Below are 27,933 nucleotides of genomic sequence, written 5' to 3' on the forward strand. Positions count from 1 at the left end.
GCTTTCCATCAACGTAGAGGCGGGAAGTTAATTAACTGCCTGTAGGAGTGGTGTGGTCGAGTGACGGGCAGAGGGGCGAGTGAGTCCTATTGCACAGTGTTACAGTGATAAAGTAATGCTGCTTTCCCCACTCAGCCGCTCATCACCGGGCCGCCAAACGCAAGCCGCCCACCCATACTCACCCATACTCATATATCAAACCACCTTGATGCTTGCCAAGAGCCGGGCAACAAGCCAGACGTGATATGAAACTTACACCAAGTCATTAAAGAGATCAGGGAGGAAGAGATGGGGATTTTTCTGAAGTAACTTTTCCAAATGAATCCAAATGAATGTGGGTAAGCTTTTGGGAATGAGCACACTCGGAAGGTCTCGACGACAATAATACATTTAACACACGTTGGTCTTCTTATTTGAGAACAATGTAAAATGGTTTTACAGTCATCTGAAACGAGCTTCGTCTTCTTTTAAACAATGCTGAAAATAATGACTGGATGTACTGGGATGTACATTTGTTCAATTATTTTGCCCTCACACAGTGTGTGTGCTTGGGGAAGACCGAAGAGCGAGCTTAAAAGACATTCAGACAACAATGTACACTCGCTGAACACTTTAATAGGAACACTATGTTAATACTGGGTAGGGCCTCATTTGCTTTCAAAACAGGCTCCATAATTTGTGGTCTGTATTCCACAAGACGTTGGAAACATTCCTTCCATGATTATGTTGACGTGATTGCGTCATGCAGTTCGTGCAGATTTTTCAGGTGCACTTTCATGCTGTGAAGCTCCTGTTCTACCACATCCCAAAGGTGTTCCACTGGATTCGGATCTGGTGACGGGGAACGCCACTGAAGAACATCGAACACATTGTCATGTTCATGAAATCAAAAGAGAAATTTTGTTTTGTGGCATGATGCATTATCATGCTGAATGTCGCCATTAGAACATTGTGGCCATGAAGTGTGGCGACAATGCTCAAATAGGCTGCGGCATTCAAACAATAATTACACCATTACACCAGCTCCACCAGCCGGGACTGCTGACATAACGCAGGTTGGGTCCATGGATTCATACCACTGGCACCAAATTCTGACCCCAACATCTGTGTGCTTCAGCAGAAATTGAGATTCATCAGATTCATGTTTTAATGCATTGCACTTCTGCCACACAATTGACTGATTAGATAATTGCACGAACGAGTAGGTGTACAGGTGTTCCTAATAAAGTGTTCGGTGAGTACGTGAAATGTTTCATAGATTTGAGCAATTTGTCAAAACCAGGGTGTAAATCAATGTGTTTTTCCTACAACTACTGCTACACAGATATCATGGAAAAGGAATGAGATGACGTAATCAAAATGTCCTGCCTCAATGTCTACCGTCCTGTTACACTCACATCCATCACCATTAAGTGCTTCGAGAGGCTCGTCATGAGGTACATCAAGACCCTGCTGCCCCCCATCACTGGACCCGCCGCAGCCAACAACCTGGCTCTGAATGTGGACAAAGCAAAAGAGATGGCTGCTGACTTCAGGAGAGCACGGAGCGACCACTCTCTGCTGAACATCGACGGCTCCTCTGTGGAGATCACCAAAACCTCACCTGGTCCCTCAACACCAGCTGCATAGCCAAGAAAGCCCAACACCGTCTCTACTTTCTCTGAAGGCTGAAGAATGCCCATCTCCCATCCTCGTAACATTTTACAGAGGAACTTTTGAGAGCATCCTGAGCAGCTGCATCACTGTCTGGTTCAGAAATTGCACCGTATCGGATCGCAAGACCCTGCAGCGGATAGTGAGGACAGCTGAGAAGATCAATGGGGTCTCTCTTCCCTCCACCATACACATTTACATCAAATGCTGCATCCACAAAGCCACCAGCATTGTGGATGACCCCACACACACACATACACACTCTTCACCCTCCTGCTGTCTGGAAAAAGGTACTGAAGCGTTCAGGCCCTCACGGCCGGACTGTATAACCGCTTCTTCCCCTAAGCCATCAGACTCCTCAATACTCAGACACAGGACTGACACACACACACACACACACACACACACACACACACACACACACACACACACACACACACACACACACACACACACACATTCTCTCTCTCTGAACTGAACACCATCCCACTCCCATTGAAATATTTGCACATTCCTGTATTCACACTATTGCATTTTTGTCGCTACTGTATTTATAAATATATAGTATTTCATTTCTTGTCACTATTATATACTATACCTGACTGCTACTGTAACAACTACGATGTCCATATTTGGTATAAGCTAATTATAATGTTACTATTTGGCACCTATCTTTTGTACTCCCTGTTATATCAGACACTTTCACACTAGAACTGCGTATTGGTCGATGCTACACGGTCACTTACTGTGCCCATTGTCCCGTTTTAGTAGTATTGTACTGTCCTGTGTTGTTAGCACACGTCTGCATGTGCACTTTAGGTAAGAATGTGTAGGTCTTATTAAGTTCTGTGTCGTCTCATGTGGTTAGTGTGTGTTTTATGTAGCACCGTGGTCCCGGAGGAACGTTGTTTCGTTTCACTGTGTACTGTACCGGCTGTATATGGTCGAAATGACAATAAAGCCACTTGAACTTGAACTGATTAGCCAAATACAGTTCAATGAAAAAGTATTTACCCCTCCCGAATTCCTATATTTTTGCACGTCAGACTAAATGGTTTCAGATCCTCGTACAAACTGTAACGTAAGAAAGTGAACATGAAGAAACATGAAGCACAGTTTTGAAATGATCATTTCATTTATTGAAGGAAAAAGGATCGGCAACACGTACAGAATCACCCATGTGGAAAAGATAGTGCCCACTAAATTTAACAACATGTTGTGCCACCTTTAGCAGCAACCAAATGCTTCCCATAACTGGAGATCAATCTTTGAGCATGAACTGCCTGTTTATGGGAACTTCACAGCATCCTAATGGGGTTCAAGTCAGGGCTTTGATTAGGCCAGTCCAAAACCTTAATTTCAGATGTGGACTTGCTCTTGTGCTTTGGATTGTTGTATTGCTGCATTGCCCAATTGTGCTTGAGCTTCAGAACACATGACTGATGACCACACATTCTCCTTCATGATTTTCTTGTAGATAGCAGAATTCTATAAATTGTGGCAAGTCATCCAAAGCCCCGAATCAGCAAATCATCCCCACACCATCACACTACCATCACCATGTTTGACTGTTGGTATGATGTCCCGTGTTCGCTTTACACCAGATGTATCAGGGACACAAATCATCATCCCAAAAGGCTCGGTGATCATTAAGGCGTTTTTCTTTTTTGTGGCAAGTGTGAGATGATCCTCTTCATTAGCAGTGGTTTTCACCTCGCAACTATCCTACGGATACCATTTTTACCTTGTCTCTTTCTAATGGCGAAATCATCATCGTTGACCTTATCTGAGGCGAGCGAGGCCTGCAGTTCCTTAGATGTTTGTCTGGGTTCTTTTGGGACTTCCTGGATGAGTCATTAATGCACTCTTGAGGGAATTTTGGTAGGCTGGCCACTTCACTATCTGGAAATAATGGCACTCACTGTGTTTCGCTGGAGTCCCAGAGCATTAGAAATGGCTTTGTAACCCTTTCAACCCTTCCAATGTTCAAGTTATTGAACATAGTTATATTCAATAACCATGTTTGGACCCAACAGACTGAGAGTAATCAAACCCAGGTGTGTCTGAACAGATTTTAACACAATTACTAATTTAAATGTGTCTAATTGGCTGACTGAGTAAGTACGAGAGCAATTACTTTTTCCACACAAGGCCAGTTGGTGTTGGATAACGTTTTTCCTTCCATAAAAGAAATGATCCTTTAAAAATCATTTAGGGTTTACTCAAGTCGTCTTAATCTTATATTAAATTATGTTTGAACGTTCAGCAATAAATATCCATTTCTGAAGCAATGAATCAAAAATGGCTTTCATTTAGTACATACTCTGCCTTAAGAATGAGGTCTGTGAAATCTCTAAAAAGTGCATATTTGCTAATGATCTGCAAGAATTTACTTCAAGACCGAATGCTGCTATTGATCGTGTGGCCTGTGAGTGGAATACTGATGAGCTAAAATGTGCTTTGTCTAATTAAGAAGTGCTCATTATAGTCTGCATGTTGCAAAGTTTATGGTAATGCACCACAAGGCTGGATGCCTATACTAGCAAAATCCTTTACCTTAAATACTTGCCTTGCCTTATTCCAGATGTGTTTGTCATTGTCTTACAAAAGAACAAATATTGCCATTAAGTATCATTAAGAACGAGTATTTTGAGAATTTGGGCTGTCTTCTGAAGTTAATCGTGTCCATCTTGTCAACAGTTATTTCCTTGGAAGTTAATAACAGCCTGCACCCGATCAATGACAGCTGCTAACATGGCCCACTGGGTAGTCTCGGTATCCATGCTTGCTTCCAAATACTACCTGCATTCTCTAGATGCTTATCCATCTAGATGTCGTACCCTCAGTAATGAAGGTTCTATTAAACATGCTACTATGATCAACATACTGATAGCATTCAATCTTCTGTCCACTAGCCTCTCCTATAACCATTCCTGTTTCCTTCATCCCTGACTTTATCCCCCCTCATGACTCAATCAAATCCCTTCAGTCAGAAACAGGGATTGCAATCTCTAAAGCCTCTGAAGATTAAGTCCACAGCCCCAGGGAACCACGATCACTGTTTGTACTTGTGTTCAAAGCCTGCCATAACTGCAACTTCCTGCGGTCAACAGTAGTTAGCATGCAGGGAAAGCCTGAAGCGTTAATGTAATCAGTAGAATTTGCAGACCGCATGTTGTAAGGAATAAGACATAACAGACCAAGCCATTATGCAAAAATAATCCATGCCAGGGTAGAGATTCGACCCTGCACAAGATGCACTGATTTTGTAATACACCAAAATAGCACAGTCCAAAGTGTCTTATACTGCTGCGGTTTACCAGCTATTGTTATTATTATTTTTTAATTATTAATACACAACATACAGTGCTGTGAAAAAAAAAAATGCTGATTTCTTCTGTTTTGTGTATATCTCATACTAAATAGTTTTAGAACCTCTGACAAGTACAATGGGAAAGGCCTAGGCGTGGACGTTGATAGAAACCCCCAAGTCTATAACATAATGGTTTGATAAAGAAGCTATATAAAAGTCTCTGACGTAGGAACGTCTTCATTTTAATGGAAGCTTCGCTCGAAGCTGCTTTAGAGTAAATACTATTAGAACACTGAGATTTTACACTTCTAGCACTAACTAGAAGATTGCTCCATGGAGTCAGATAAATAAGTTAGCAGATAATTAATTAAATGGAGTCAGATATTTAAATCATAAACTAAAACACACATTTAACCTTCAGCTGCACTTATTTCCAACTTTGGTTATAGGAGAGCAGTGGGCTAAGTAATAAACGGTTTATATTTAAGCCCTACACACTCAGTTATTGCAAGTTGCCCAGGCCCTGAAGCAGCAAAGCCATCACACTTCCTCCACCATGCTTGACTGTAGGTATGTTGATCTTTTTGTGGAATTCTGTGTTTGGTTTACGCCAGATGTAACGGGACCACTGTCTTCTAAACAGTTCCACTTTCTACTCATCAATCCACAGAACATTCTCCCAAAAGGTTTGAGGATCATCAAGGTGTGTTTTGGTGAAATTCAGACGAGTCTTAATGTTCTTCTGGGTTAGCAGTTGTTTTCACTTCACATCTCTTCCATGGAGCCGTTTTCCCCCAGAGTCTTTCTGATAGTGGAGTCATGAACAGTGACCTTTACTGATGCAAGAGAGGACTGTAGGTCCTTTGATGTTGTCCTTGGCTCTTTTGGGACTTCCTGGATGAGTCGTCACTGTGCTCTTGGAGGAATGTTGGAAGGTCGGCCACTTCTGGGAAGGTTCACTACTGTGCAGAGTTTTCCATGTGGAGATAACGGCTATCGCTGTGGTTCTTTGGAGTCCCAGAGCCTTTGAAATAGCTTTGTAACCCTTCCCAGACTGATGTATTTCAATCACCTTCTTCCTCATCATTTCTGGAATTCCTTTCAACTTTGGCATAGTGTGTTACTGGGTAAGACCTTTTAACCAACTTCATGCTGTTGAAAAAGTTCTATTTAAGTGTTTATTTAATGGAACAGGGTTTGCAGTAATCAGGCCCAGTTGTGTCTAGTCCAGCTGAATGGGTTTTGGGGAATTAGTAACTCCGGGAGCAAATATATTTTCACACAGGCCCAGTTCTTATTGGATAACTTTTTCTTTGCTTCAGTAAATAACATTATCATTTAAAAACTGTATTTTGTGTTTACTCAGGTTGACTTTGTTTTATCTTAGATTTTGTTTTCATTTCTGAAAATTTTGTACAAGATATAGTACACAAACATAGAAGAAATCAGGATACACATTTTCACACCACTGTATATTTTTATGTGGTTATAGTTACAATTAATGTTATGGAATGTCCATGAGAGGTTAGTTCCTTTTATCCCTTACAGTATGTTATAGCAGTAGTTTGCTCACCAGCCTCTCCTGTATTCTCTCTCTTGAAGAAAGAAACTTAATTTTTTTAAGAGGGGGAAAAAAAACAAAAAAAAAAACTTGACTAGACAAGAAAAATGGGACTGAGAAACCGGAAAGCACAAACTCCGGTCTCCTGAAGACTGTCCTATAGCTGAAAACTGTTCAATTTCTCTTCAGGATCTCGGGGGATATAAAATAAAGGACCATTTTGAAAGCACGGTGTAAAAGTATGGACATGTCGAAACTGTATATCGATTATAAAGCAAAACATCTGCATTTAATAATGTCATTTTCATCCTGATTATTATTCTAGTTTTTAATATGGTTTACTGTACATGACTCACATGAGGGAATGCTCCTAGCAGTGTGTAATGTTTTTATGCATGCAATTAAGATTTGCCAAAAAGTAAAGTAGTTTTCATGTTTAGCAGAAAAAACAAGACAAGCACATACAGTTTCATGTTGAAAAAACATTTTACATACGGTGTCTTGAAGTAAAAATTTAAAATGGTCACCGTTTTGAACAAAACAGAACACAGGGGTTTACTGAGCATACTGTAATTCGTCACTCTAGGCTCTGATATGTGGATCCATGAGAGAAGGAACAAGCAAGCGTTCCAAACACTGTCACGTGTTTAGCACTGTTGCTAACTATTTTCACACATCAACAACCTCGCCACATTAGCAGGGGTGAGAATTGAGAATTTCAATCAACTTTCAAAAACACTGTTACAGACATTATGTGCGCCTGTATATTACAGCTGATAAAACTGTAACAATACTCACACTGCTGATGATCTAATTGAGTAATGTAAACATGTCTGAGTGGAAATCATAAAAGAAGACTACATTAAAAAAAAAAAAAAAAAGATTACATAAAATCACAAGTATAGGCTTACTGTAAAATATTTTTCAGATTCATCATTAAATGAGTTACATAATGTTAGCTAAAAACAACAAGATACATGCTTGCAGTTCGTTTAGTTACATCTAGGGCTGCAATTAACGATTATTTTCATAATCGATTAGTTGGCCGATTATCTGTTCCGATTAATCGGGGGGGGGGGGGGGGTGTTCCGTGACATTTTTTCATTTATTTAAAATAAAATCCATAAACTGAGTGTTACAAATACAAACACAATAAAACGTTCCACAGCTGTTTGTCCAATTAAGTAAGACTGAAAAGAATCCAATACAGACACACACTCCCACACCAGAATATTATTTATATATATATATATATATATATATATATATATATATATATATATATATATATATATATATATATATATATATAAATATAATTCATTTGGGACTGCAATTGAATTTTTTTTAATCTATAAAAAATAATTTTATATATTATATATATATATATATATATATATATATATATATATATATATATATATATATATATATATATAAAATATATATATATATATATATATATTATATATATTTTATATATATATATATATATATATATATATATATATATATATATATATATATATATATATATATATATATATATATATATATATACCTACACATACACAGTCTTTATCATGACTTTTTGTGGATGCACAAAAAGCCCTGAATTCTACAGTCCTAGCGATCCCTGGTTGAGTGGTAGTACCAGTCATTCCCCAGGGATTGGTTCAAATACCAGGTTCAATTACATTTTATTGCTGGTGTGACATGTAATTTGACTCTCTGAATTAACCTTTGTTTATTTTATCCATAAGTGTGACACTTGAAGTTGTCTACCACTCGTAGGATTTTGCAAATTATCATTTCATTTGTAAATCAATGTAAAATAAATCCATCAATGAACGATCGTCAGCTCAGCTAACGTGATATTTGTGAATGCACGCGAATAACCAAACTGATTCATTTTAAAACATCTCATTTGAATATATTTTGATACATTTAACAAAAAAATATATAATATTTAAACATTTTTAAATCTTTCCTATGGACCCCCTGCAATTACACCACTGACCACTAGGGGTCCGCAGAAACGCTGCACTAGACGGTAGAGTACATAATGCATAGTGTAAGTGTACAGTACGTCATTTGGGACACAACATTAGTATTTACTCTCCGAAGCGTGTTTTCGTAACAGAAGTAACGTGATGAGTAAATGTGCTGCGCGCAGACCATCTAATCGATAATGAGATTCGTTGACAACGATTTTCATCATCGATTATTATCGATTAGTTGTTGCAGCTCTAGTTACATCATGTTAAACTTAAACAAAGTCAATGGTGTGCAATCACAAATATATTACCAAATATATATAATATTACCAAACTTCACATGTACTACCAAATATTGAGAACATCATCCTAACACTGTTGTTTAATATCATTTTCGTGGAACATCCATCCAGTGTACCATCTGTATATCTTTCATATAAAGGGAAAGGCAATGAAAAACAAAATCAGTCAAGTACTGCAGTATTACAAAGCACAAGATCTAATTCAAATAAAAAGACTGACAGAAAAAGTGAGAACACCATGTCCAGTTTAGATAATGCACATGCACTGCACAAGATAGCAAAAACATTGTACTTCATAGTGCTTCTAGTTAGAAATCATGCGAATGAGAGTGTAAAGTTAACTCGAGCAAAAAATATGCTCTGTGCATGTGTTAACAGCGCGCAATTAGAGCCGTCGATTGCTGCAAACTGCACATAAATTCTGTAACTATGCAGATGTGTGGATGTGGAAAGCACAGTAAAAATGCAGAGTTTGAGAAATAATAGAGAATACAAAGACAATCAGACAACAAGTACAATCAGGTCCATAAACATTTGGACCCTGACAAATAACTTTAGCCGTGTGGTACAGTACAATTGAGTTGAAATTAAATTAGCTTCAGGGTGTTTATACCCAAGTTTGAAGAACAGTGTAGGAATGAAAGCAGTTTTTACAGTCCGCTCCAAAAGTATTGGAACAGCAAGGCCAATTCTTTTGTTTTTGCTATACACTGAAGACATTTGGGTTCGAGATCAAAGGATGTGAGAGACAATAGATGTAAAATTTCAGCTTTCGCTTCCTGATATTTACATCTAGATGTGTTAGAATATTAGAACGTGGCACCTTTTGTTCGAACCCAGCCATATCTCAAATGATCATAGTGGAACATGTGACTGGCAGGGGTTTCTTGTTGTCCAGGTGTTGCCTGTTAGATTGATTGTTTAAACCAGGGTCTTCAGTCTTATCCACAAAGGGCTAGTATGGCTGCAGGCTTTTATTCCAAACAAAAAGTAGGCACACCGGATAGTTAATTGGAGACCAACATGACCTCATTACATAAGTAAAATCAGGTATGACTCCTGCTCGGTTGGAAAGAAAGCCTGCAGCCTCACTGGCCCTTTGTGGAGAAGATACAGACCCCTGGTTTATACAGTTAATAGCTCTGAATGTCTACTCTTAGTTTGAGCCCTGGGTTTCACCTGTGAAGACTGCATTTGCTGTTAAAAAGTCAACCATAAAGACCAGAGAGCTGTCTAGGGGAGAAAGCAAGCCATTCTGAAGCTCACAAAAGAGGGAAAAATCGATCAGAGCCACTGCACACAGAAAAGATGCAAACGACTCATCTGCAGTAAGAATCAGAAGGCCAGGTTGGAATTTGCAAAGAAATACAGAGATGAGTCACAAAAGTTCTGGAACCAGGATTAACCTATAAGAAAGTGATTGAAAGGCCAAGAAAGAAAGGATCTGCTCATGAACCAAAAGATACAAGCTCATTAGTCAAGCATGGTGGAGGTAGTGTCATGGCTTGGGGTTTCAGAACAGGCACACTAATCTTCACTGATGATGTACCTCATGATGTAACAGCAGAATGAATTCAGACGTCTACAGAAACATTCTGTCTGCCAATTTACAGAGAAGTGCATTCTATATAGTTGAGAGAAACTTCATCATGCAGCAAGACAATGATCCAAAACACACTGCCATCACAACAAAGGACTTCATCAGGGGGAAACGTGGAAGGTTTTAGACTGGACAAGTCACTCACTAGACCTTAACTAGACCCAATTGAGCATGCATTCTCCTCCTGAAAAGGAGACTGAAGTGAGACCCCCCCCCCCCCCCCTGTTTTTTACCTGCTTATGGCTTACAGGGATTACCAAAAAGTTACAAGTCTCTCAGCTCCTTTGTTATTTTGGATAAAAGACCCTCGGTGTGCACCATAAAAGTAGAAAACACTTCCAATTCCCCAAGCAACATATCAGCACCAGTCACTTTATAGTCCACTGCAAATTTGTCCTTGCACACAGTGCCTATGAAGGGGGGTGGGGGTGGGAGGGGACAGCCACATTTTGATCCCAAGGACCACAAGTCAATTAAATTCTCGTGTGCTCAACGCAGTTACCCTGTGTGGTTTAAAACGGGCACTGCTGCCATTTCCCAGTTTCTGCAGTGTTAGCATTCATTTTATTACCAGCCCAGTAGGAATAACAAAAAGCTCATCCCTGTTTCAGATTTTACAGCAGATTAAAAAAATAATTTATTATTATTTCGTCCTCTTTCCAGCACATATCTGTGGAAATTCACTGACCGCATTCCAATGCAGCTCTCTATAGCGTCAACACAGTGCACCCCCTTGTGGAAAATCTTCAGCTTGTTAAACGTGAGTGAGTTACACGACATTTCCATGATAAAATGGGAAACGCACAGCCCCATCAGCAGGGCCACATGGTGGAAAGCATACAGAGCCCAAAACACAGCACAGATTAGTTATTGCCTATACACACAGACACAGCTGTCTCATGAAAACAAGACATATTGAGGAATCAGTGCAGTGCCAACTGAAATAAGATGCACCAGAGGCAGAACATTTGTATGGAATGTAGAACAGTTGAACACATGCGGCATCCGTGTGTCGTCAATGAACAGAAGTGAATAGTAAACCTTTCCATTTACCCAAGAGATGCCGACTTCCATTTGCGACAGGGGTAACTTCTTCGACCTAGAGGAGTAATATAGGTGCCTTGGTTATCTGTGACTTCAGGGGGCAAAGAAGTGTGTCGTCTTTGAAGAAAAAACAAAGAAAGAGAAGACATTTTCAGACTTTTTATTTATTTTTTTTGGCATGCTCACATTTCATACAAAAAGTCTACCTTCAATTGATTTAAAGAATGGATAGCACGAATGGGAGGCACTGAACATGATGATGGCGGCAACATGGAGTTCAGAGACCGCTGTGAGATTTCATCTCTGATGCGATTTAATGCTGCACAATAGACATAAAATGCTTTTGAGCTTCAAATCATCCGCAAATTGCAAAGGCACACTTCTTTAACTGGAGAGAATATGCATTAGAACAAGTGCTGACTGTCGCAGTACTGAGCTTAGAATAAATCATTACTTTCAGCTTGCACACTTGGCATCTCAAGGACTGCAAATCAAGACTGGGACCTTTGGAATGCGCATAATCATAATTGGCTGAAGCAGCTCTCATCTTCCTGCCTGCTCAAAGAGTAAGAGATAAAAGGAAGGGGAGAGGGAGCAGATACAGATGGATGGAAGCAGTACATGCACAGATAAGAGTGGATTTTGATGAGCAGACATGTGGAAATGGGGGGGTGGAAAAGAAAAGGTGACAGATGGAAGTGGGTCAAGCAGTCGCTGAGCGTCCCAAGGGTAACAGGAAGATGACTAAAACTAGACAAGTCCCCAGTGCTGCTCTGACATGCCAAAAAACAACAACAACAACAACAACAACAACAACTGGTTTACATGCCCAAGTGAACAAATTAGCTGTCTGAGCATCCTGCTAAAGTGGCATCCTGCCTAGAGAGCTAAAAAATTGTTTAAAGTCACTACCACCAGCTACTGGATCGTCATTTAGTGCACATAGTTATAAAATAAACCAGGACTCTCTCACATAGCTTAAAAAGCACTGCATGTATCTCTCCATCCGAATGTCTTCACCTGATAATTGTAACTGCAAGCCTAAAGTTTTCATAGGATTCTAGGATTTTACTAAATAACACTAAAAGGGTTAATACTTTGTGCTACTTCCCTTTGCCAAGATAACAGCTCTGAGTCTTCTCCTATAACGCCTGATGAGGTTGGAGAATACATGGCGAGGGATCTGAGAGCGTTCCTCCATACAGAATCTCTTCACATTTCGAGGTCCACTCTGGTGGACTCTCCTCTTCAGTTCACCCCACAGGTTTTCTATGGGTTCAGGTCAGGGGACTGGGATGGTCAGGGCAGGATCTTGATTTTGTGGTCAGTAAACCATTTCTGTGTTGATTTTGATGTATGTTTTGGATCATTATCCTGCTGGAAGATCCAACCACGGCCCATTTGAAGATTTCTGGCAGAGGCAGTCAGGATTTCATTTAATATCTGTTGATATTTGATAGAGTCCATGATGCCGCGTATCCTAACAAAATGTCCAGGTCCTCTGCAGAAAAACAGCCCAAAACATTAAAGATCCACCTCCATATTTAACCGTGGGCATGAGGTACTTTTCCATAAGGCTACCTCTCTGTGTGCTCCAAAACCACCTCTGTGTTTATTACCAAAAAGCTCTATTCTGGTTTCATCTGACCATAGAACCCGATCCCACTTGAATGCTGTGATCCTTGGAGATTTTTTGGCCACTCGAACCGTCCTCTTCACAGTGCGTTGAGACGATATAGACACACGTCCAATTCCAGGTTGATTCATAACATTTCCAGTTGAAATGGGTGTTTTCAATGCTCGTGTATTTTCTTATAGACACTTCCCATTTTGTGAAACTCAACAACCCTTTGCCAAACACCACATCTATATTCCTTCGTCTTCCCCATAGTTATGAATGACTAAGGGAATTTGGCCTGTGTGTTACCTCATATTTACCTCATACCCCTGTGAAACAGGAAGTCATGATTGACCAATTTCCTGTTCCTAGTCACCCAGGTGTAATAAGAAAAAAATGTAAAATATCAATGGTAATATACTTCAAATATATTTTTCCTCACAGGAATTCATAGGGGTGCAAATAATTGTGGCACACTTATATTTAACAAATAGGGTTGTTGTTTTTTTTGGATAAACCTGTGTTTTGTTCGCAGTTGTTTGATATCCAGGAGAGCAGAGTATTTTTGTGAATTATTTGAACAAAGATCAAAAGATTAAACAATAAAGGCAATTTTTCATAGCCTTACATTATTATTATTACTATTATTATTATTATTATTATTATTATTATTATTATTATATACACACACTGCCTGGCCAAAAAAAGGTCGCTGTTTAGATTTAAATATTAAGAGCATATAATTATATCATTATTGCAGTGTATAATATTTTTCTGACAACAAATCGTTTAACCCTAACTGATGCAGTGTGTAGCTTCTCATTTCGTAAACAACCAGGTGGGAAGACGTATCCCATGTTCATGGAAAAGATGTTACTGTGTTACAGAAGAGGTAAATTATTGGCCTGCATCAAGCAAACAAAACAACTAAGGAGATTGCTGAAATCCCTGGAATTGGGTTAAGAACTGTCCTACGCATGATTAAAACCTGGAAGGAGAGTGGTGGACTGTCAGCTTTGAAGAAGAAATGGGGTCAGAAAAATGCATTCAAAATCTCTGATTATGATCGGAGGTTGTAAAAAATTGTCAGTAAAACTCATGGCTATGTTTAATACTGAAAGTAAGAGCATTTCCACATGCACAACGTGACAAGAACTTACAGGACTGCGTCTAAACAGCTGTGTGGCCCAATCAGTGAGAGTCTAATCAGATAAAAACGACTTCAATGTGCTAAGGAAGATTAAGATTGGACTGTGGAGCAATGGAAAACGGTCATGTGGTCTGATGAGCCTCTGGAGGCAGTGTTATGTTCTGGGGTTGCTTCAGTTGGTCAGGTCTCGGCTCAGAATCATTACGCGGCAATAAAATGAAGTCATCCGCGTACCTGAGTGTACAGGTTATCCCATCACTGGATTTTTTTCTTCCCTGATGGCACAGACATATTCCAGGATGACACTGCCAAGATTCATTCGGCTCAAATTGTATACGATTGGTTCAGGGAGCATGAGGAATATTTTTAACACATGAATTGGCCAGCACAGAGTCCCGAACTTCACCCCATTGGGATGTGCTGGAAAAGATTTTACGGAGTGTTTCGACTCTCCGGTCCTTAATACAAGATCTCAGCCAAAAAGTAATGCAACTCTGGATGGAAATAAATGTCTCGTTGCACAAGGTTGTCAAAACAATGTCATGATGAATGCAGGCTGTAATCAAAGCTAAAGGTGGTGCAACAAAAACGTTTTTTTTTTTGGCCAGCCAGTGTATTTTTTAAACATCGTGAGGGTGGCGAAAATTCATCAATATTCTGTATTCACAATCACTGTACTGTAAACCACCTACAAAGTAGCTGATATGGTGGTGTGCTCGGAGCTGTTTTGCACATCAGAACAATTAGGAGTCAGTTCTAGCAAGAACGGTAAGATGGGTTTGACTCCTTTGTGTTTGGTCAACCCCGAATTCACATTAGATCCATTGTAGGACTGTCACATAGTGCCTGTCCGTTCAATTCCCCCCTCACATTCTGCGCATGCAAGGTTGCCAGGTTCATGGTTTTTACACCAAATTGGGCTGGTTTTCGAAAGTTGTGTATAAAAAAAGCAAGTCCGCATGTGCAGTTTTTTGGAGCTACTTTAAGAATAGTCCCTGGCCACCAAGATGTCGTTATAAAGCCAATAATCAGAATTAAAATCTCACTGACTTCCACAAAACACCACCTTTGACAAACAAAGGGAAAGTGTAAGTACAGACAATACATCAATGATGTACAGTACAATTTCTGTTTCAAGCTATATTGTAAAGATTGGAAGAGGGAAAAGGGGATTATGGAGTAACAATGGCCAAGACTGAGGAACTGAGACTGAAGACTGAAAAATAAGACAAATGTTTCCCCCTTTTCCAATACCTGAACTTTCTAGGGTTTAGTTTCTGGTCTTTTCGTTTGGTTTTTAAGATATAGTTGGGCTGGAATTTTTGCTGAGACCTGGCAACCCTGCACACATTACCAGCACAACCATGCACTTTGTTTTAAATCAAGAAAACAAAATGTACAGCTGTGTGAATTAAACATGAGGGATGGAGAACAGTGGAAGTTCGGCCAGTTGTAATTAACAAAACTCAATATGACAGGAGACAGCAGAGCAAGAACCAATCAGCATTATGTGTGTGTGTGTGTGTGTATATATACATACATACATACATACATACATACATACATACATACATACACACACATATATATATTATATATACACATACACACACATAAACACATATAAACATACATACATATACATACATATATATACATACACACACACACACATACATATATACATACACACGCACATATATACATACACACATACGCATATACATACACACACACACACACACACATATATATATATATATATATATATATATATATATATATATATATATATATATATATATATATATATATATATATATATATATATATATATATACATATATATATACATATATATATATATACACATATATATATATACACATATACATATATATATACACATATATACACACACACACATATATATACACATATATACACACACACACATATATTTATATATATATATACACACATATATATATACATATATATATATATACACATACATATATACACACACACACACACACACACACACACACACACACACACACACACACACACACACACACACACACACACACACACACGTCTGATGCAACTGGTGTGAATTGAACCAATTGTTAAAATAGATGAAAAAAATTCGTCAACACGGTCCTGACAATCACGTAAGCTAGAAAGTTAGTGCAATCACATAAGGCAGCTAGTCCAGGAGAGCAAGAAGCATATGTAATCACTTTCCAATCATCATTACCTTTAAAATGATTTGTAACATCCTTGATTTTACACTTTGTTGTAGGCGTCAATCAGGGAAAATTGAGAGGACTGGAAAAAATGACTAATGTGAGAAAGGGTGAAGGGGGTGGGGTTTCCAGGGTGTCAGTCAATATCAGACAGTACAAAACACCTGTGTGGCTGCCAATCATTCTAGATTCACATCTCAACTGGCTTATGATAACTTGTGATGATTTGTAAAAGTGTACTCCAACGTTAAAATGTGGAGTTTCAAAAGGTAGTAAGATCATTTAAAAGACCATTCCTATCCAGTAATTTGATTGGATGAGTGGAAGAAGGGAAGCCAATTTCACAGGATACAGGTTTAATAGGAATATACAAATGATAGTTACGGGTGGGGGATTCTGGAAATCCTCTCAAACTAGGCTTATTCCATTAAACAGTTAATATTTCTTTCAAAACAAAAAGTAAAAAATATAAAACCATCTACTCTTAACTGATACTTGAATGCTGGCATTGCCAAAACAGAATAACTGCTCTGCTGCCAATACTGCATATGGAAATGCACCTGAAATGAGTCCAGTGCTGACTGACTGAGGGCTTCATGCGAGGCTTGGAACAACGTTTACATGATGTGTTTGGGGTGAAATTGCATTGCATACCCTTAGCGTGTAAAGGAATTTTTACTGACTTTGGTGGCATGTCATCATGTACACTAGTTCTAGCTAGTCAGTATTATGTGAACCAAACCTACACTACAAAATACAGGTTCTTCTAAGAGAGAACATTTTATAACAAAATAACATTACTGTAGTAAAAGTAAGTATGCAAATAAATTACGAGGGTGACAGCATCACAAAGCTTTAACATTAGCATACATTGTATTAATAAAATACAGTATCTGTCACTGGAAAATTTGCATCATCTTGCTGGTTTTATATTTATTTAAACAGATTTTTTTATAACAAATGCGATGCAAAGTATAATGTCATTTTGGTGATCAGAAAGTAGCGTAAGTGACAGATACACAGGTAAAGGCTAACATCTCTGGCCTGTTAAAATGCCCATTTGGAAGTTAAAGGACTCTGCTCCTGTTGGTGAGTTGAGCCCATTGCTCTGACTCAATGAACTGAGACAGAATTCCCATTAATAGGATGTAAAATTAAATCTCATGTTATTATCAGCACCTGGACGGCTTCATATAAAACCCAGAGCAGCGTCGAACAGGGAGTTGTAAAAAGTTATAACACACCATCTACGTGGCATCTGAATCGTAAATCCAAATGGCATAAACGCACGGATTACAGATGATAAAATGAATAAGAAAACGCAAGGCATAGACCAGTTTAAGCTTCAGGTTACACGATTCCATCATGACTACAATGCTCAGGGACACTCAAATGTATTTGCATTTTATTCTATAATTACTTCGTCGCAACTCCGTTGACTTCAATTGAACTGCGGTGAAATTCAAACGAGCTGCTTTAGCGTTTACTCATCAGTCTGTTGTAGCAACTATTACTACCTAATAAAATCCCTTTCCTTCAGAACACCGTACTCTCATATTTACCCTGAATCTCCATTTAATGCATCAACACGTCACGTTGCAAGACCAAATGATCAAGACCCCAATGCGCAGTCCTCCATTCCATTCTTGCTTATTGAATTATTCATAAGCAAATGCTAATGCGGATGCTATTCCCATTCACTAGGAAAGTATCCAGCACTTTGTGGTATGAATTATTTACAGTTTTGTAGTTTAAAACCATTTCAAACTTTGAGATTGCGGTAACATTGCATATAATAAGCTTATATACCCTACTTGGTAATTATTAGCATTATGCTAACTTGCACCATAAACAGAAATTTGGACATTTGGTTTACAGAGCAGCAAAAAGTACCTCCAGCAAGAACATACAGCGTATAACAATCCTGCTACTGACTGATAACCCACCATGCAATTAGGTTTAGTCTTTGTGAGCATGGTCTCTGGCTGCCATAAACCTCCTGTTATCCTCTCAGAACACATTCCAGTTACATAATAGCTGTAACAAAATCATCTCACTCTCAACAAAGTCTAAAAGGTTGGCAAGCACCAAGAAACATCAAATAAACACACTAAGATGAGGACTAATTGAACCTAAAACTGGTTGTATAAGCTCCTGAAACAAAACTGAAATGGCAAAAATAATTAAAGCCTTGCTCCTATACACTGACTGCACTTAAATCATCAAAAAAAGAAGACTTTAGTGTTTTAACTGTGCCATCCTAGCAGGCCAAGTTCATGGGGAGGAAAAAAGATTAAGCAAACAGAGACTGATAAAAGGATAGTGAGCTTTGTTAACACACAGCATTTAATGCAACAGGATGATTACTCTTTCCCTCTTCTTTTAAATGTACAATCTGCCACAGGTGATGCAAGTCCACCTTGGAAGGCAGTTCGACAGGGGTGAATGACCCAGAGAGCAGCAGCTAAATTCTCATTACTTGTGGGCCTCTGCTTCCACCACCCTGCACTGATTTATGGAACCTTTGTAGCAATAGTATCCCATAGCTCAGGAAGAAAAAGTGGCCTCTAAATAATAACTATGACACCTGAAAGAAAAACAAAAAAACTGTCATTATTTTCTGCAGAGGCATTCAGTCTTATTGATCACATGGTGCTTGGCCTAGAGTACGTCAGGTCTGGCTTGCAACCCATGCCTCGATATAATTCCCCTCCAGTTACACTTTCAGACTGAGGAGAATTTCTAACAGACTTCAGTCTATTAAAATGATTGTGTTCACTTCTTCCAAACCATGTTCTTATTACAGCCCATCAATGCATCATCAACAGTGTAAGAAGAAAGTTGATTAATGCATCCTGAACATTATTCAGGTTCATACTGAACTCGGGCAGCTGAGATGCTCCAATCCAGCGCACATCAGCTGTCCATCACTGTCCTGGGAGCAACGTTAGTACAGCAGATAAAAATCACCACACACAGACACAGTCAGCCTGGTGCCCTTCAGGTCCTCAAACAAAACCAAAGAAGCTTGGGTGGTTGGCGGGGGGCCGGGGGGGAGCTGGGTCTTGGGACGTGATGAGATACTCATAGCACAAGTAGAAAAACCCTTACAAAACCCTATAAATGGGAAGGAAAAAGCCATCCACCCCAGTCACTAATTTATACCTGATCCCTTGATTAGCTACTGAACCAAATTAGATTTGTTATAGAATCAAAGTAGGCGAAATATGTGATATCTCCTTGAGCAGGACTTGCAGACCACTGCAAGTCTTTCGTAAGACATTTAAAACTATATCTGCAAAAATTTCAAAAGATACTTAAGAAAAACTGTGACTGGATGCCTTCTTGTGTGTATACGCTACAGTGCATAGTAACATATGATGCAGTGGTGTAGTATAAGGGCAGATAAGATCTGAGCTAGGAAAGTTTTGTCGCCTTAATCCCCGTCCCAAACTTGCGAGTCTCTCTTGAACATGTTGATCTTCAGTATCAAAATCAGCACTGAGAAGGAGTAACACAACCCTGATAAGAGGCCAGTAGCAGGTCATTTACTACTTTAACCCGTGCTGTTTCTGTATTGTTATGAGGTCCAAAGTTATTCGTCTATAATTTGACAATTCACATGGGCTATGTTAGGATCCTTAACTGCGAGGTTGCGATATTTAGGGGCATATCCATTGCACATCCATCATCAGTGGTCATTCTGTCACCGTAAATTGCCAGCGTTCAGCAAAAACAGCGGACAATAGTTTCCCTTACTCTGTGTTTGGACCATTTAAGATGTCAACTAGTTTCAAGAGAGAGTTTTTTGTTTTAATCTACCATTCCATTCTGTTTTACTGTGTCACAGAAACAATATTTGTATCATAGTATTTATATTTTGTTCCAATAAATTATAGTAATAGTAGTCGTGTAATCGTCTGCATATCTGAGCATCTGCTTTGAGACATGACAAAAAATTAAACTAAAACTATGCCAATAATATATAATTCAGTTAATAAATGTTTTGCCCTGCAAGATACTGGAATGGAGGTCTCTGTTCAGTCTACAAATCAGCACATCCCTGAAGAGGAGCTTTTTTTTTTTTTTTTTTTTTTTTTTAACTTATATAAGCCATTAATTACTGAAGTTAAATAAGTAATGTTAATTATAATTGCTTGAAACAATGGCAAAATTACAACAGTAATGTTATTTATTGCTGATTTATTGAATTATTCCCGATAAATATGTTGATCGATAGTCTTTATGGTAAGCAAGGCTAGGCAACGAAAGAGAAACACATTTAGGAACACAACATTTAGGAGATGACTGAGGGGCAGCTTAATTCAATCAGGAGACACTGCCATCTGCTGCAGTGGAGGTTCTAGTGAGAAACTTATACTTGTATGTCTGTCTGCTGTCAAACAAACATGGACTAAGAACTCAAAGACTGCCATGCTCACAAAACACCAATTAATCTGTGATACGAACACAGGTTTACCACCAGAGATGGTTTCTAATACCTGAATATCACCTTGTCCATGTGTGCATGATGCAATACTCACTATAAGTACCACAATCAAAACAGTCCTTCCCTAAAACATCCCAAACCTGCCCTGAAAGGTGTTCAGAGATGACCACTACCACTGGAAGGGGTGATGTTAACCATATAAAGTCTTGAGAAAGTAGCAGCAGAACAGACTTCACGGACTTTATCAGTTGACTCGTCTAGTCATTGATTCATCTAGAGAGTAGATGTTTTCTGGGCTTTTTGCTGGGATTCTGAGCTAGGCTTCAAAACTCCCAGCCAAGCAGGTCATGCTTATCTTGGCATTGACATGAATCAGGGCTGGGATGTACAAACCAGACGCAGCTTCTTTGAGACGGTCAACGCTGAGGCAGTGAGCACATAGCTGGTGCCCATCTTTGCCTTCCAAGAGATTCAGACGTCGCCTGCATGAGCCTGCAGTTCTGCAGTATGGCCAGTAGTAGCTACGCACACAGTATAGCATGAACTATGGGCTGCAAATTAGTAGGAATTCAGGTAAGCGTATGCCCTAAAAAGAAAGGAATGAGTGGAGGCTATCCCCAGCTTCGGAGGACATGACACTCTGACAGTAGCCACAAGCTGCTAAACAGACAGTGCACCTCGATATTGCGTTTATGTAATTCAACATGCGCATAGGCACAAACACATGTTCCACACAAGAGCAGTGCTCCAGACTGCTTTTATGATGATTATGAAAATAAAAATAATAATTATTGTTGTTGTTGTTATTATTACTAGAGGTACACACCTCTTGCACATCACTTCAGTGCACTCTCTGTATCAAATATTGCAGGAGGTGGCTTTTATTTTTCATATTATTTCACCGATCGCATGTGTTCACAGCGCATAACAAATAACCGAATTGCGATTTCAGTATTTGAATACAAGCACCTCAAATGTCAAACCAGGTATTCAAATACTTTTGCACACCCCTTCTTGGCATATGTGCACACGGTCACATGGTGGTATTCCAGCCCCTAGCGGTTAGGAGAGGTGAAACAAAACCTCATGCACATATTCAGTATACCTCTGGGAAAAGAAAGAAAGAAAGAAAGAAAAAGGCTAATGACTGTTAGTCTTGAAACATGATTAAGGTTTTTTTTCTTTGCTTGGCAAAATGTATTTTCTAACAGATACATCGATATCACAAAGTGTGAAAGCACACAGCTTGCGGTTTGCCTTCATCGTTTAACCTTGAATACAGAACGCCATGTCAGCATAGTGGAAACGCTAAACACACACCCATAGCAAGAGAGTGCTCCAGCCTAGTTGAAACACACACACACACACCTACTGTAGGATATAGATCAATGCTCTCACACACACACACACACACACACACACACACACACACAGAGTGCAGTGGTCAAATGGGAGAGATACTGTCCTGAGAGAACAGAGTGATAGATTTCTCCTTGACCTACACATGCCTCCTCATGCACGAGGATCTGGATTTATGGTGGGGAAAAAAAAAACACAAACATTGCTGTTTCTATGTATAGAGAAGACTGTCACACACTGAATTGTTCTTATTCTATCTACCGGAAAAGATAGAAACTTTAACCACAGAACAATTCAATTCACTGGTTTCTGTCTTCATCGTTGTAGTTCCCCTAAACTTATACAGTTAAATCTGAAATGCTTACAAACCACCACAAAAAACAACAACTGCCTTTTCCGAAAGAAGAACAACACTATAATGTGGTTTTCAATGGGGGTGTATTTCTTTATTTACATTATAACCCTGACAAATGGGAAAAATATTAAAGCCTTGTAAAATCCACGTGTTAATACCACCTTGAAAAGTAAACAGGACACACAGATATGCATTGTTTGAACTGTGTGTTCTCATATCTTGCTCACACACAAACACACTCTCGAGCAAAGCACTGCCGGCGTCAAGGCCTCAACAACAGCTGCAACGGTCACAACAGTGCCTTTGTCCTCAGAAGGTTCGAGCCGTCACTTGATGCTCTCGTCAAATCAGATCTCAGACTACAGAATAAGTTATAAATGAAAACAGTGATCTCTCACTTAACTGCCAAGTTCCATTTGTACCGCTGTTGGATTTCTCGATACGGAATGATCGGCATATGTTGATTACCAGTATGGCACTGACAAGCTCACGGAGTCCAAGCTCACTGACTTCCATGCACAGACGTTACTGATACGAGGTGATTAAATTTACACCAAATCAACCATAACATTAAAACCACTGACAGGTGACGTGGATAACATTGATTATATCATTACGATGGCACCTGTCAAGGGGTGGGATATATTAGGCAGAAAGGGAACAGCCAGTTCTCAAAGTTGATGTGTTGGAAGCAAGAAAAATTGGCAAGCATAAGGATCTGAGTGACTTTGACTAGGGCCAAATTGTGATGGCTAGACAAATGGGTGAGAGTAGCTCCAAAACAGCAGGTTTTTTGGGGGTGTTCCTGGTATGCAGTGGTTCCCAGATTATGCAGTGGACAACTGGTGAACTGGTTACAGGTCATGGGCGCAAAAGGTTCATTGATGTCAGTCTGGTCTGATCCCACAGAAGAACGACTGTAGCACAAATTGCTGACAAAGTTAAAATGCTGACTGGGATAGAAAGGTGTCAGAACACACAGTGCATCGCAGCCTGTTGCATAGCCGTAGACCAGCCAGAGTGCCCATGCTGACCCCTGTCCACCACTGAAAGTGCCTACAATGGGCATGTGAGGATCAGTACTGGACCATGCTACAATGGAAGGAGGTGGCCTGGTCTGACGAATTACATTTTCTTTTACGTCATGTGGATGGCACGGTGCGTGTGTCGCTTACCTGGGGATGAGATAGCACCAGGATGCTCTATGGGAAGAAGGCATGTCGGTGGAGGCAGTGTGATGCCCTGAGGAATGTTCTGTTCACAAACCTTGGGTCCTGGCATTCATGTGGAGGTTACTTTGACACGTACAACCTACCTAAACATTATTGCAGACCAAGTACACCCCTTCATGGCAACGGTATTCCCTAATGCCAGTGGGCTCTTTCAGCAGGATAATGCTCCCTGCCATGCTGCAAAAATTGTTCAGGAATTGTTTGAGGAACATGCCAGAGCCATATCTCCCTGCAGTTCTCACCTGGTTTCTCACAGAAGCTAAGCAAGGTTGAGCCTGGCCAGTATCTGAATGTGCTAAAACTAAGGTTTCTGCTGGTAGTGGTATTAGTGAAGCCAGCAGGGGGCGCTCACCCTAAGGTCTGTGTTGGTCCTAATGCCCAGGGACACTAAACTGTAAAAACAGCACCGTCTTTCGGATGAGACCTTAAACCGAGGTCCTGACTCACTGTGGTCATTAAAAATCCCAGGACACTTCTGGTAAAGAGTCACAGTATAACCCTGATAGTCCTGATGAAATTCCCCCACTGGCCCTTCTCCATCACCCCTAATAATCCATCCATCCATCTTCAACCACTTACACGCTTTTCAGGGTCACGGGGAACCTGGAGCCTATCCCAGGGAGCATCGGGCACAAGGCGAGGTACACCCTGGACAGGGTCCCCTAATAATGCCCATCCCTGAAGTGGCTACATCACTCTCTCCTCTCTACTAATAGCTGGTGTGTGGTGAGTGTTCGGGTGCACCATGGCTGCCGTCGCATCATCCAGGTGGATGCTACACTCTGGTGCCGGTTGAGGAGATTCCCCCTATACACTGTAAAAGTGATTTGAGTGTCTAGAAAAAGCGCTATATAAATGTAAGGAATGAATTAACGACAAGTGTTCAAGGTCTTGACTCCAAATTCCCCAGATCTCAATCCGATCAAGCATCTGTAGCCCCAAGTCAGATCCATGGAGGCCCCATCTTGCAACTTACAGGATTTAAAGGGTCTTGGTGCCAGAAACCACAGCACACCTTCAGAGGTCTTGCGGAGTCCATGTCTCAACGAGTCAGAGCCGTTTTGGTGGCACAAGCTGGACCTACACCATATTAGGTGTGGTTTTAATGCTGTGGCTGAACAGTGTATATTTGTATGTTCAAAAACATCAGCTGCAAACCATGCACTTATAGTGCAATCCAACATTCTACCCGTCATATACAAACTGATGACACTGCACTGAGTTTTTAATATACAGCAGTCCATTCAGTTTTACGCCTAGAATGGAATAAGCAAAAAGTGTCTAGAGAAAGTTCAGTTACTCTTAAGCTGATAATTTCCACTCATCTCTGCGTGATGTTGTATTACAGTCAGTAAAGCGTACACACACACACACACACACACACACACACACACACACACATACACAAAATGCCCTTTCCCCCTAATTAACTCTCTCTCACTTTATAGCCCTGCCCTCTCAAACTAATAAAAAAACATATCACTCAGAGCTCAGGCAATTACACTTGCACAAGGCTGACAATTGTCATCAGTTGTTGAACGTAATGTTACGCATTAGAATAATTTCCTTCTAACCGAAGCGCTCTTCATTGCACCTTCCTATTTCGACACCTTAGCCAATCTATCCAGTCTCATTTCAGTTTCCTTCCATATACCTCATGCTGGTCCGCACAAATGATTTCGTGTTTATAAAAGACAACCTCCGTTGTAATGAAGTGGGCACAAAGAGCATAAAAATTCCTTCTTTTTTTTTTTAGGCGGAAATGTACCAGACCCCTGAAGAGTAATGTCAGGTAAGATTTGTAGTTAGTGGCCGTGTTGTAGGTGATCTACAAAGAACAATTATGTAAATGACATCTCACGCAAAGTATGAGATGGAAACCGGTTGTGTATGTGATAATTGCACTCCCAGAGGAGAAGAAATAAAATTTGCCTCATGTGGAATTGTGCATCAAGGATAGAGCCAATCAGAGATGGTGAGGCATAAAAAAAAAGTGTTTAAAAGATCATAAACACGAAATAAAACAGTAGACGTGAAAGTGTTTTTGAACGATGTCGACTAATATGAAATCGACTTCACATTAATGATAAAGTAATGATTTTGACAAACTTTTATTCGGATATTAAGCCATACGTTTGATATATACAGTGAGGGAAAAAAGTATTTGATCCCCTGCTGATTTTGTACGTTTGCCCACTGACAAAGAAATGATCAGTCTATAATTTTAATGGTAGATTTATTTGAACGGTGAGAGACAGAATAACAACAAGAAAATCCAGAAAAACGCATGTCAAAAATGTTATAAATTGATTTGCATTTTAATGGGGGAAATAAGTATTTGACCCCCTCTCAATCAGAAAGATTTCTGGCTCCCAGGTGTCTTTTATACTGGTAACGAGCTGAGATTAGGAGCACACTCTTAAAGGGAGTGCTCCTGATCTCAGCTTGTTACCTGTATAAAAGACACCTGTCCACAGAAGCAATCAATCAATCAGATTCCAAACTCTCCACCATGGCCAAGACCAAAGAGCTCTCCAAGGATGTCAGGGACAAGACTGTAGACCTACACAAGTCTGGAACGGGCTACAAGACCATTGCCAAGCAGCTTGGTGAGAAGGGGACAACAGTTGGTGCGATTATTCACAAATGGAAGTAACACAAAAGAACTGTCAATCTCCCTCGGCCTGGGGCTCCATGCAAGATCTCACCTCGTGGAGTTGCAGTGATCATGAGAACAGTGAGGAATCAGCCCAGAACTACACGGGAGGATCTTGTTAATGATCTCAAGGCAGCTGGGACCATAGTCACCAAGAAAACAATTGGTAACACACTACGCCGTGAAGGACTGAAATCCTGCAGCGCGCGCAAGGTCCGCTGCTCAAGAAAGCACATACACATGCCCGTCTGAAGTTTGAAAATGAACATCTGAATGATTCAGAGGACAACTGGGTGAAAGTGTTGAGGTCAGATGAGACCAAAATGGAGCTCTTTGGCATCAACTCAACTCGCCGTGTTTGGAGGAGGAGGAATGCTGCCTATGACCCCTGGAACACCATCCCCACCGTCAAACATGGAGGTGGAAACATTATGCTTTGGGGGTGTTTTTCTGCTAAGGGGACAGGACAACTTCACCGCATCAAAGGGACGATGGACGGGGCCATGTACCGTCAAATCTTGGGTGAGAACCTCCTTCCCTCAGACAGGGCATTGAAAATGGGTTGTGGATGGGTATTCCAGCATGACAATAACCCAAAACACACGGCCAAGGCAACAAAGGAGTGGCTCAAGAAGAAGCACATTAAGGTCCTGGAGTGACCTAGGCAGTCTCCAGACCTAAATCCCATAGAAAATCTGTGGAGGGAGCTGAAGGTTCGAGTTGCCAAACGTCAGCCTCGAAACCTTAATGACTTGGAGAAGATCTGCAAAGAGGAGTGGGACAAAACCCCTCCTGAGATGTGTGCAAACCTGGTGGCCAACTACAAGAAACGTCTGACCTCTGTGATTGCCAACAAGGGTTTTGCCACCAAGTACTAAGTCATGTTTTGCAGAGGGGTCAAATACTTATTTCCCTCATTAAAATGCAAATCAATTTATAACATTTTTGACATGTGTTTTTCTGGATTTTTTTCTTGTTGTTATTCTGTCTCTCACTGTTCAAATAAATCTACCATTAAAATTATAGACTGATCATTTCTTTGTCAGTGGGCAAACGTACAAAATCAGCAGGGGATCAAATACTTTTTTCCCCTCACTGTATACACTCATTTGTAAGCCTTGTAAACGGTTTCTTTTTTCATCAAGAGGCAGAAACTCCCAATACCTGCTCTTTGGTCATATTAATATGTGCGCCTGAAATCAAACCGAGTTTGAAATGAATGTACTGATAACACCATGTTTAGCACGCGCGTTCATTTTCTCACATGCCATCCTCTGTTAGTAAATACAAACACACACTTTTTGAAGGTGTTACCAAGATCTTTCACAAATTAGTGCCCGAGTCCGCTTTTCTTAGCGGTTATAAAAAAAAAAAAATCTGTTTGACAATTA

General features: G+C 40.0%; 1 protein-coding gene across 5 annotated transcripts in view; it reads right to left on the minus strand.

Moving 5' to 3' along the window:
• iqsec1b (IQ motif and Sec7 domain ArfGEF 1b) overlaps positions 1-27,933 on the minus strand; it is a 216,079-nt gene that overhangs the window by 110,581 nt on the left and 77,565 nt on the right. For 3 of the 5 annotated variants that reach the window (XM_017450615.3, XM_017450622.3, XM_047149337.2), the window contains exon 3: positions 11,480-11,587. The exons of the other annotated variants lie outside the window; for them this stretch is intronic. In XM_017450615.3, coding sequence (XP_017306104.1) covers positions 11,480-11,587 — 108 coding nt within the window. The remainder of the gene's footprint in view (positions 1-11,479; positions 11,588-27,933) is intronic. 5 annotated transcript variants of the gene reach the window in all.

The sequence above is a fragment of the Ictalurus punctatus genome, chromosome 21, assembly GCF_001660625.3.
Source record: "Ictalurus punctatus breed USDA103 chromosome 21, Coco_2.0, whole genome shotgun sequence".
In the NCBI taxonomy this organism is placed as follows: domain Eukaryota; kingdom Metazoa; phylum Chordata; class Actinopteri; order Siluriformes; family Ictaluridae; genus Ictalurus; species Ictalurus punctatus.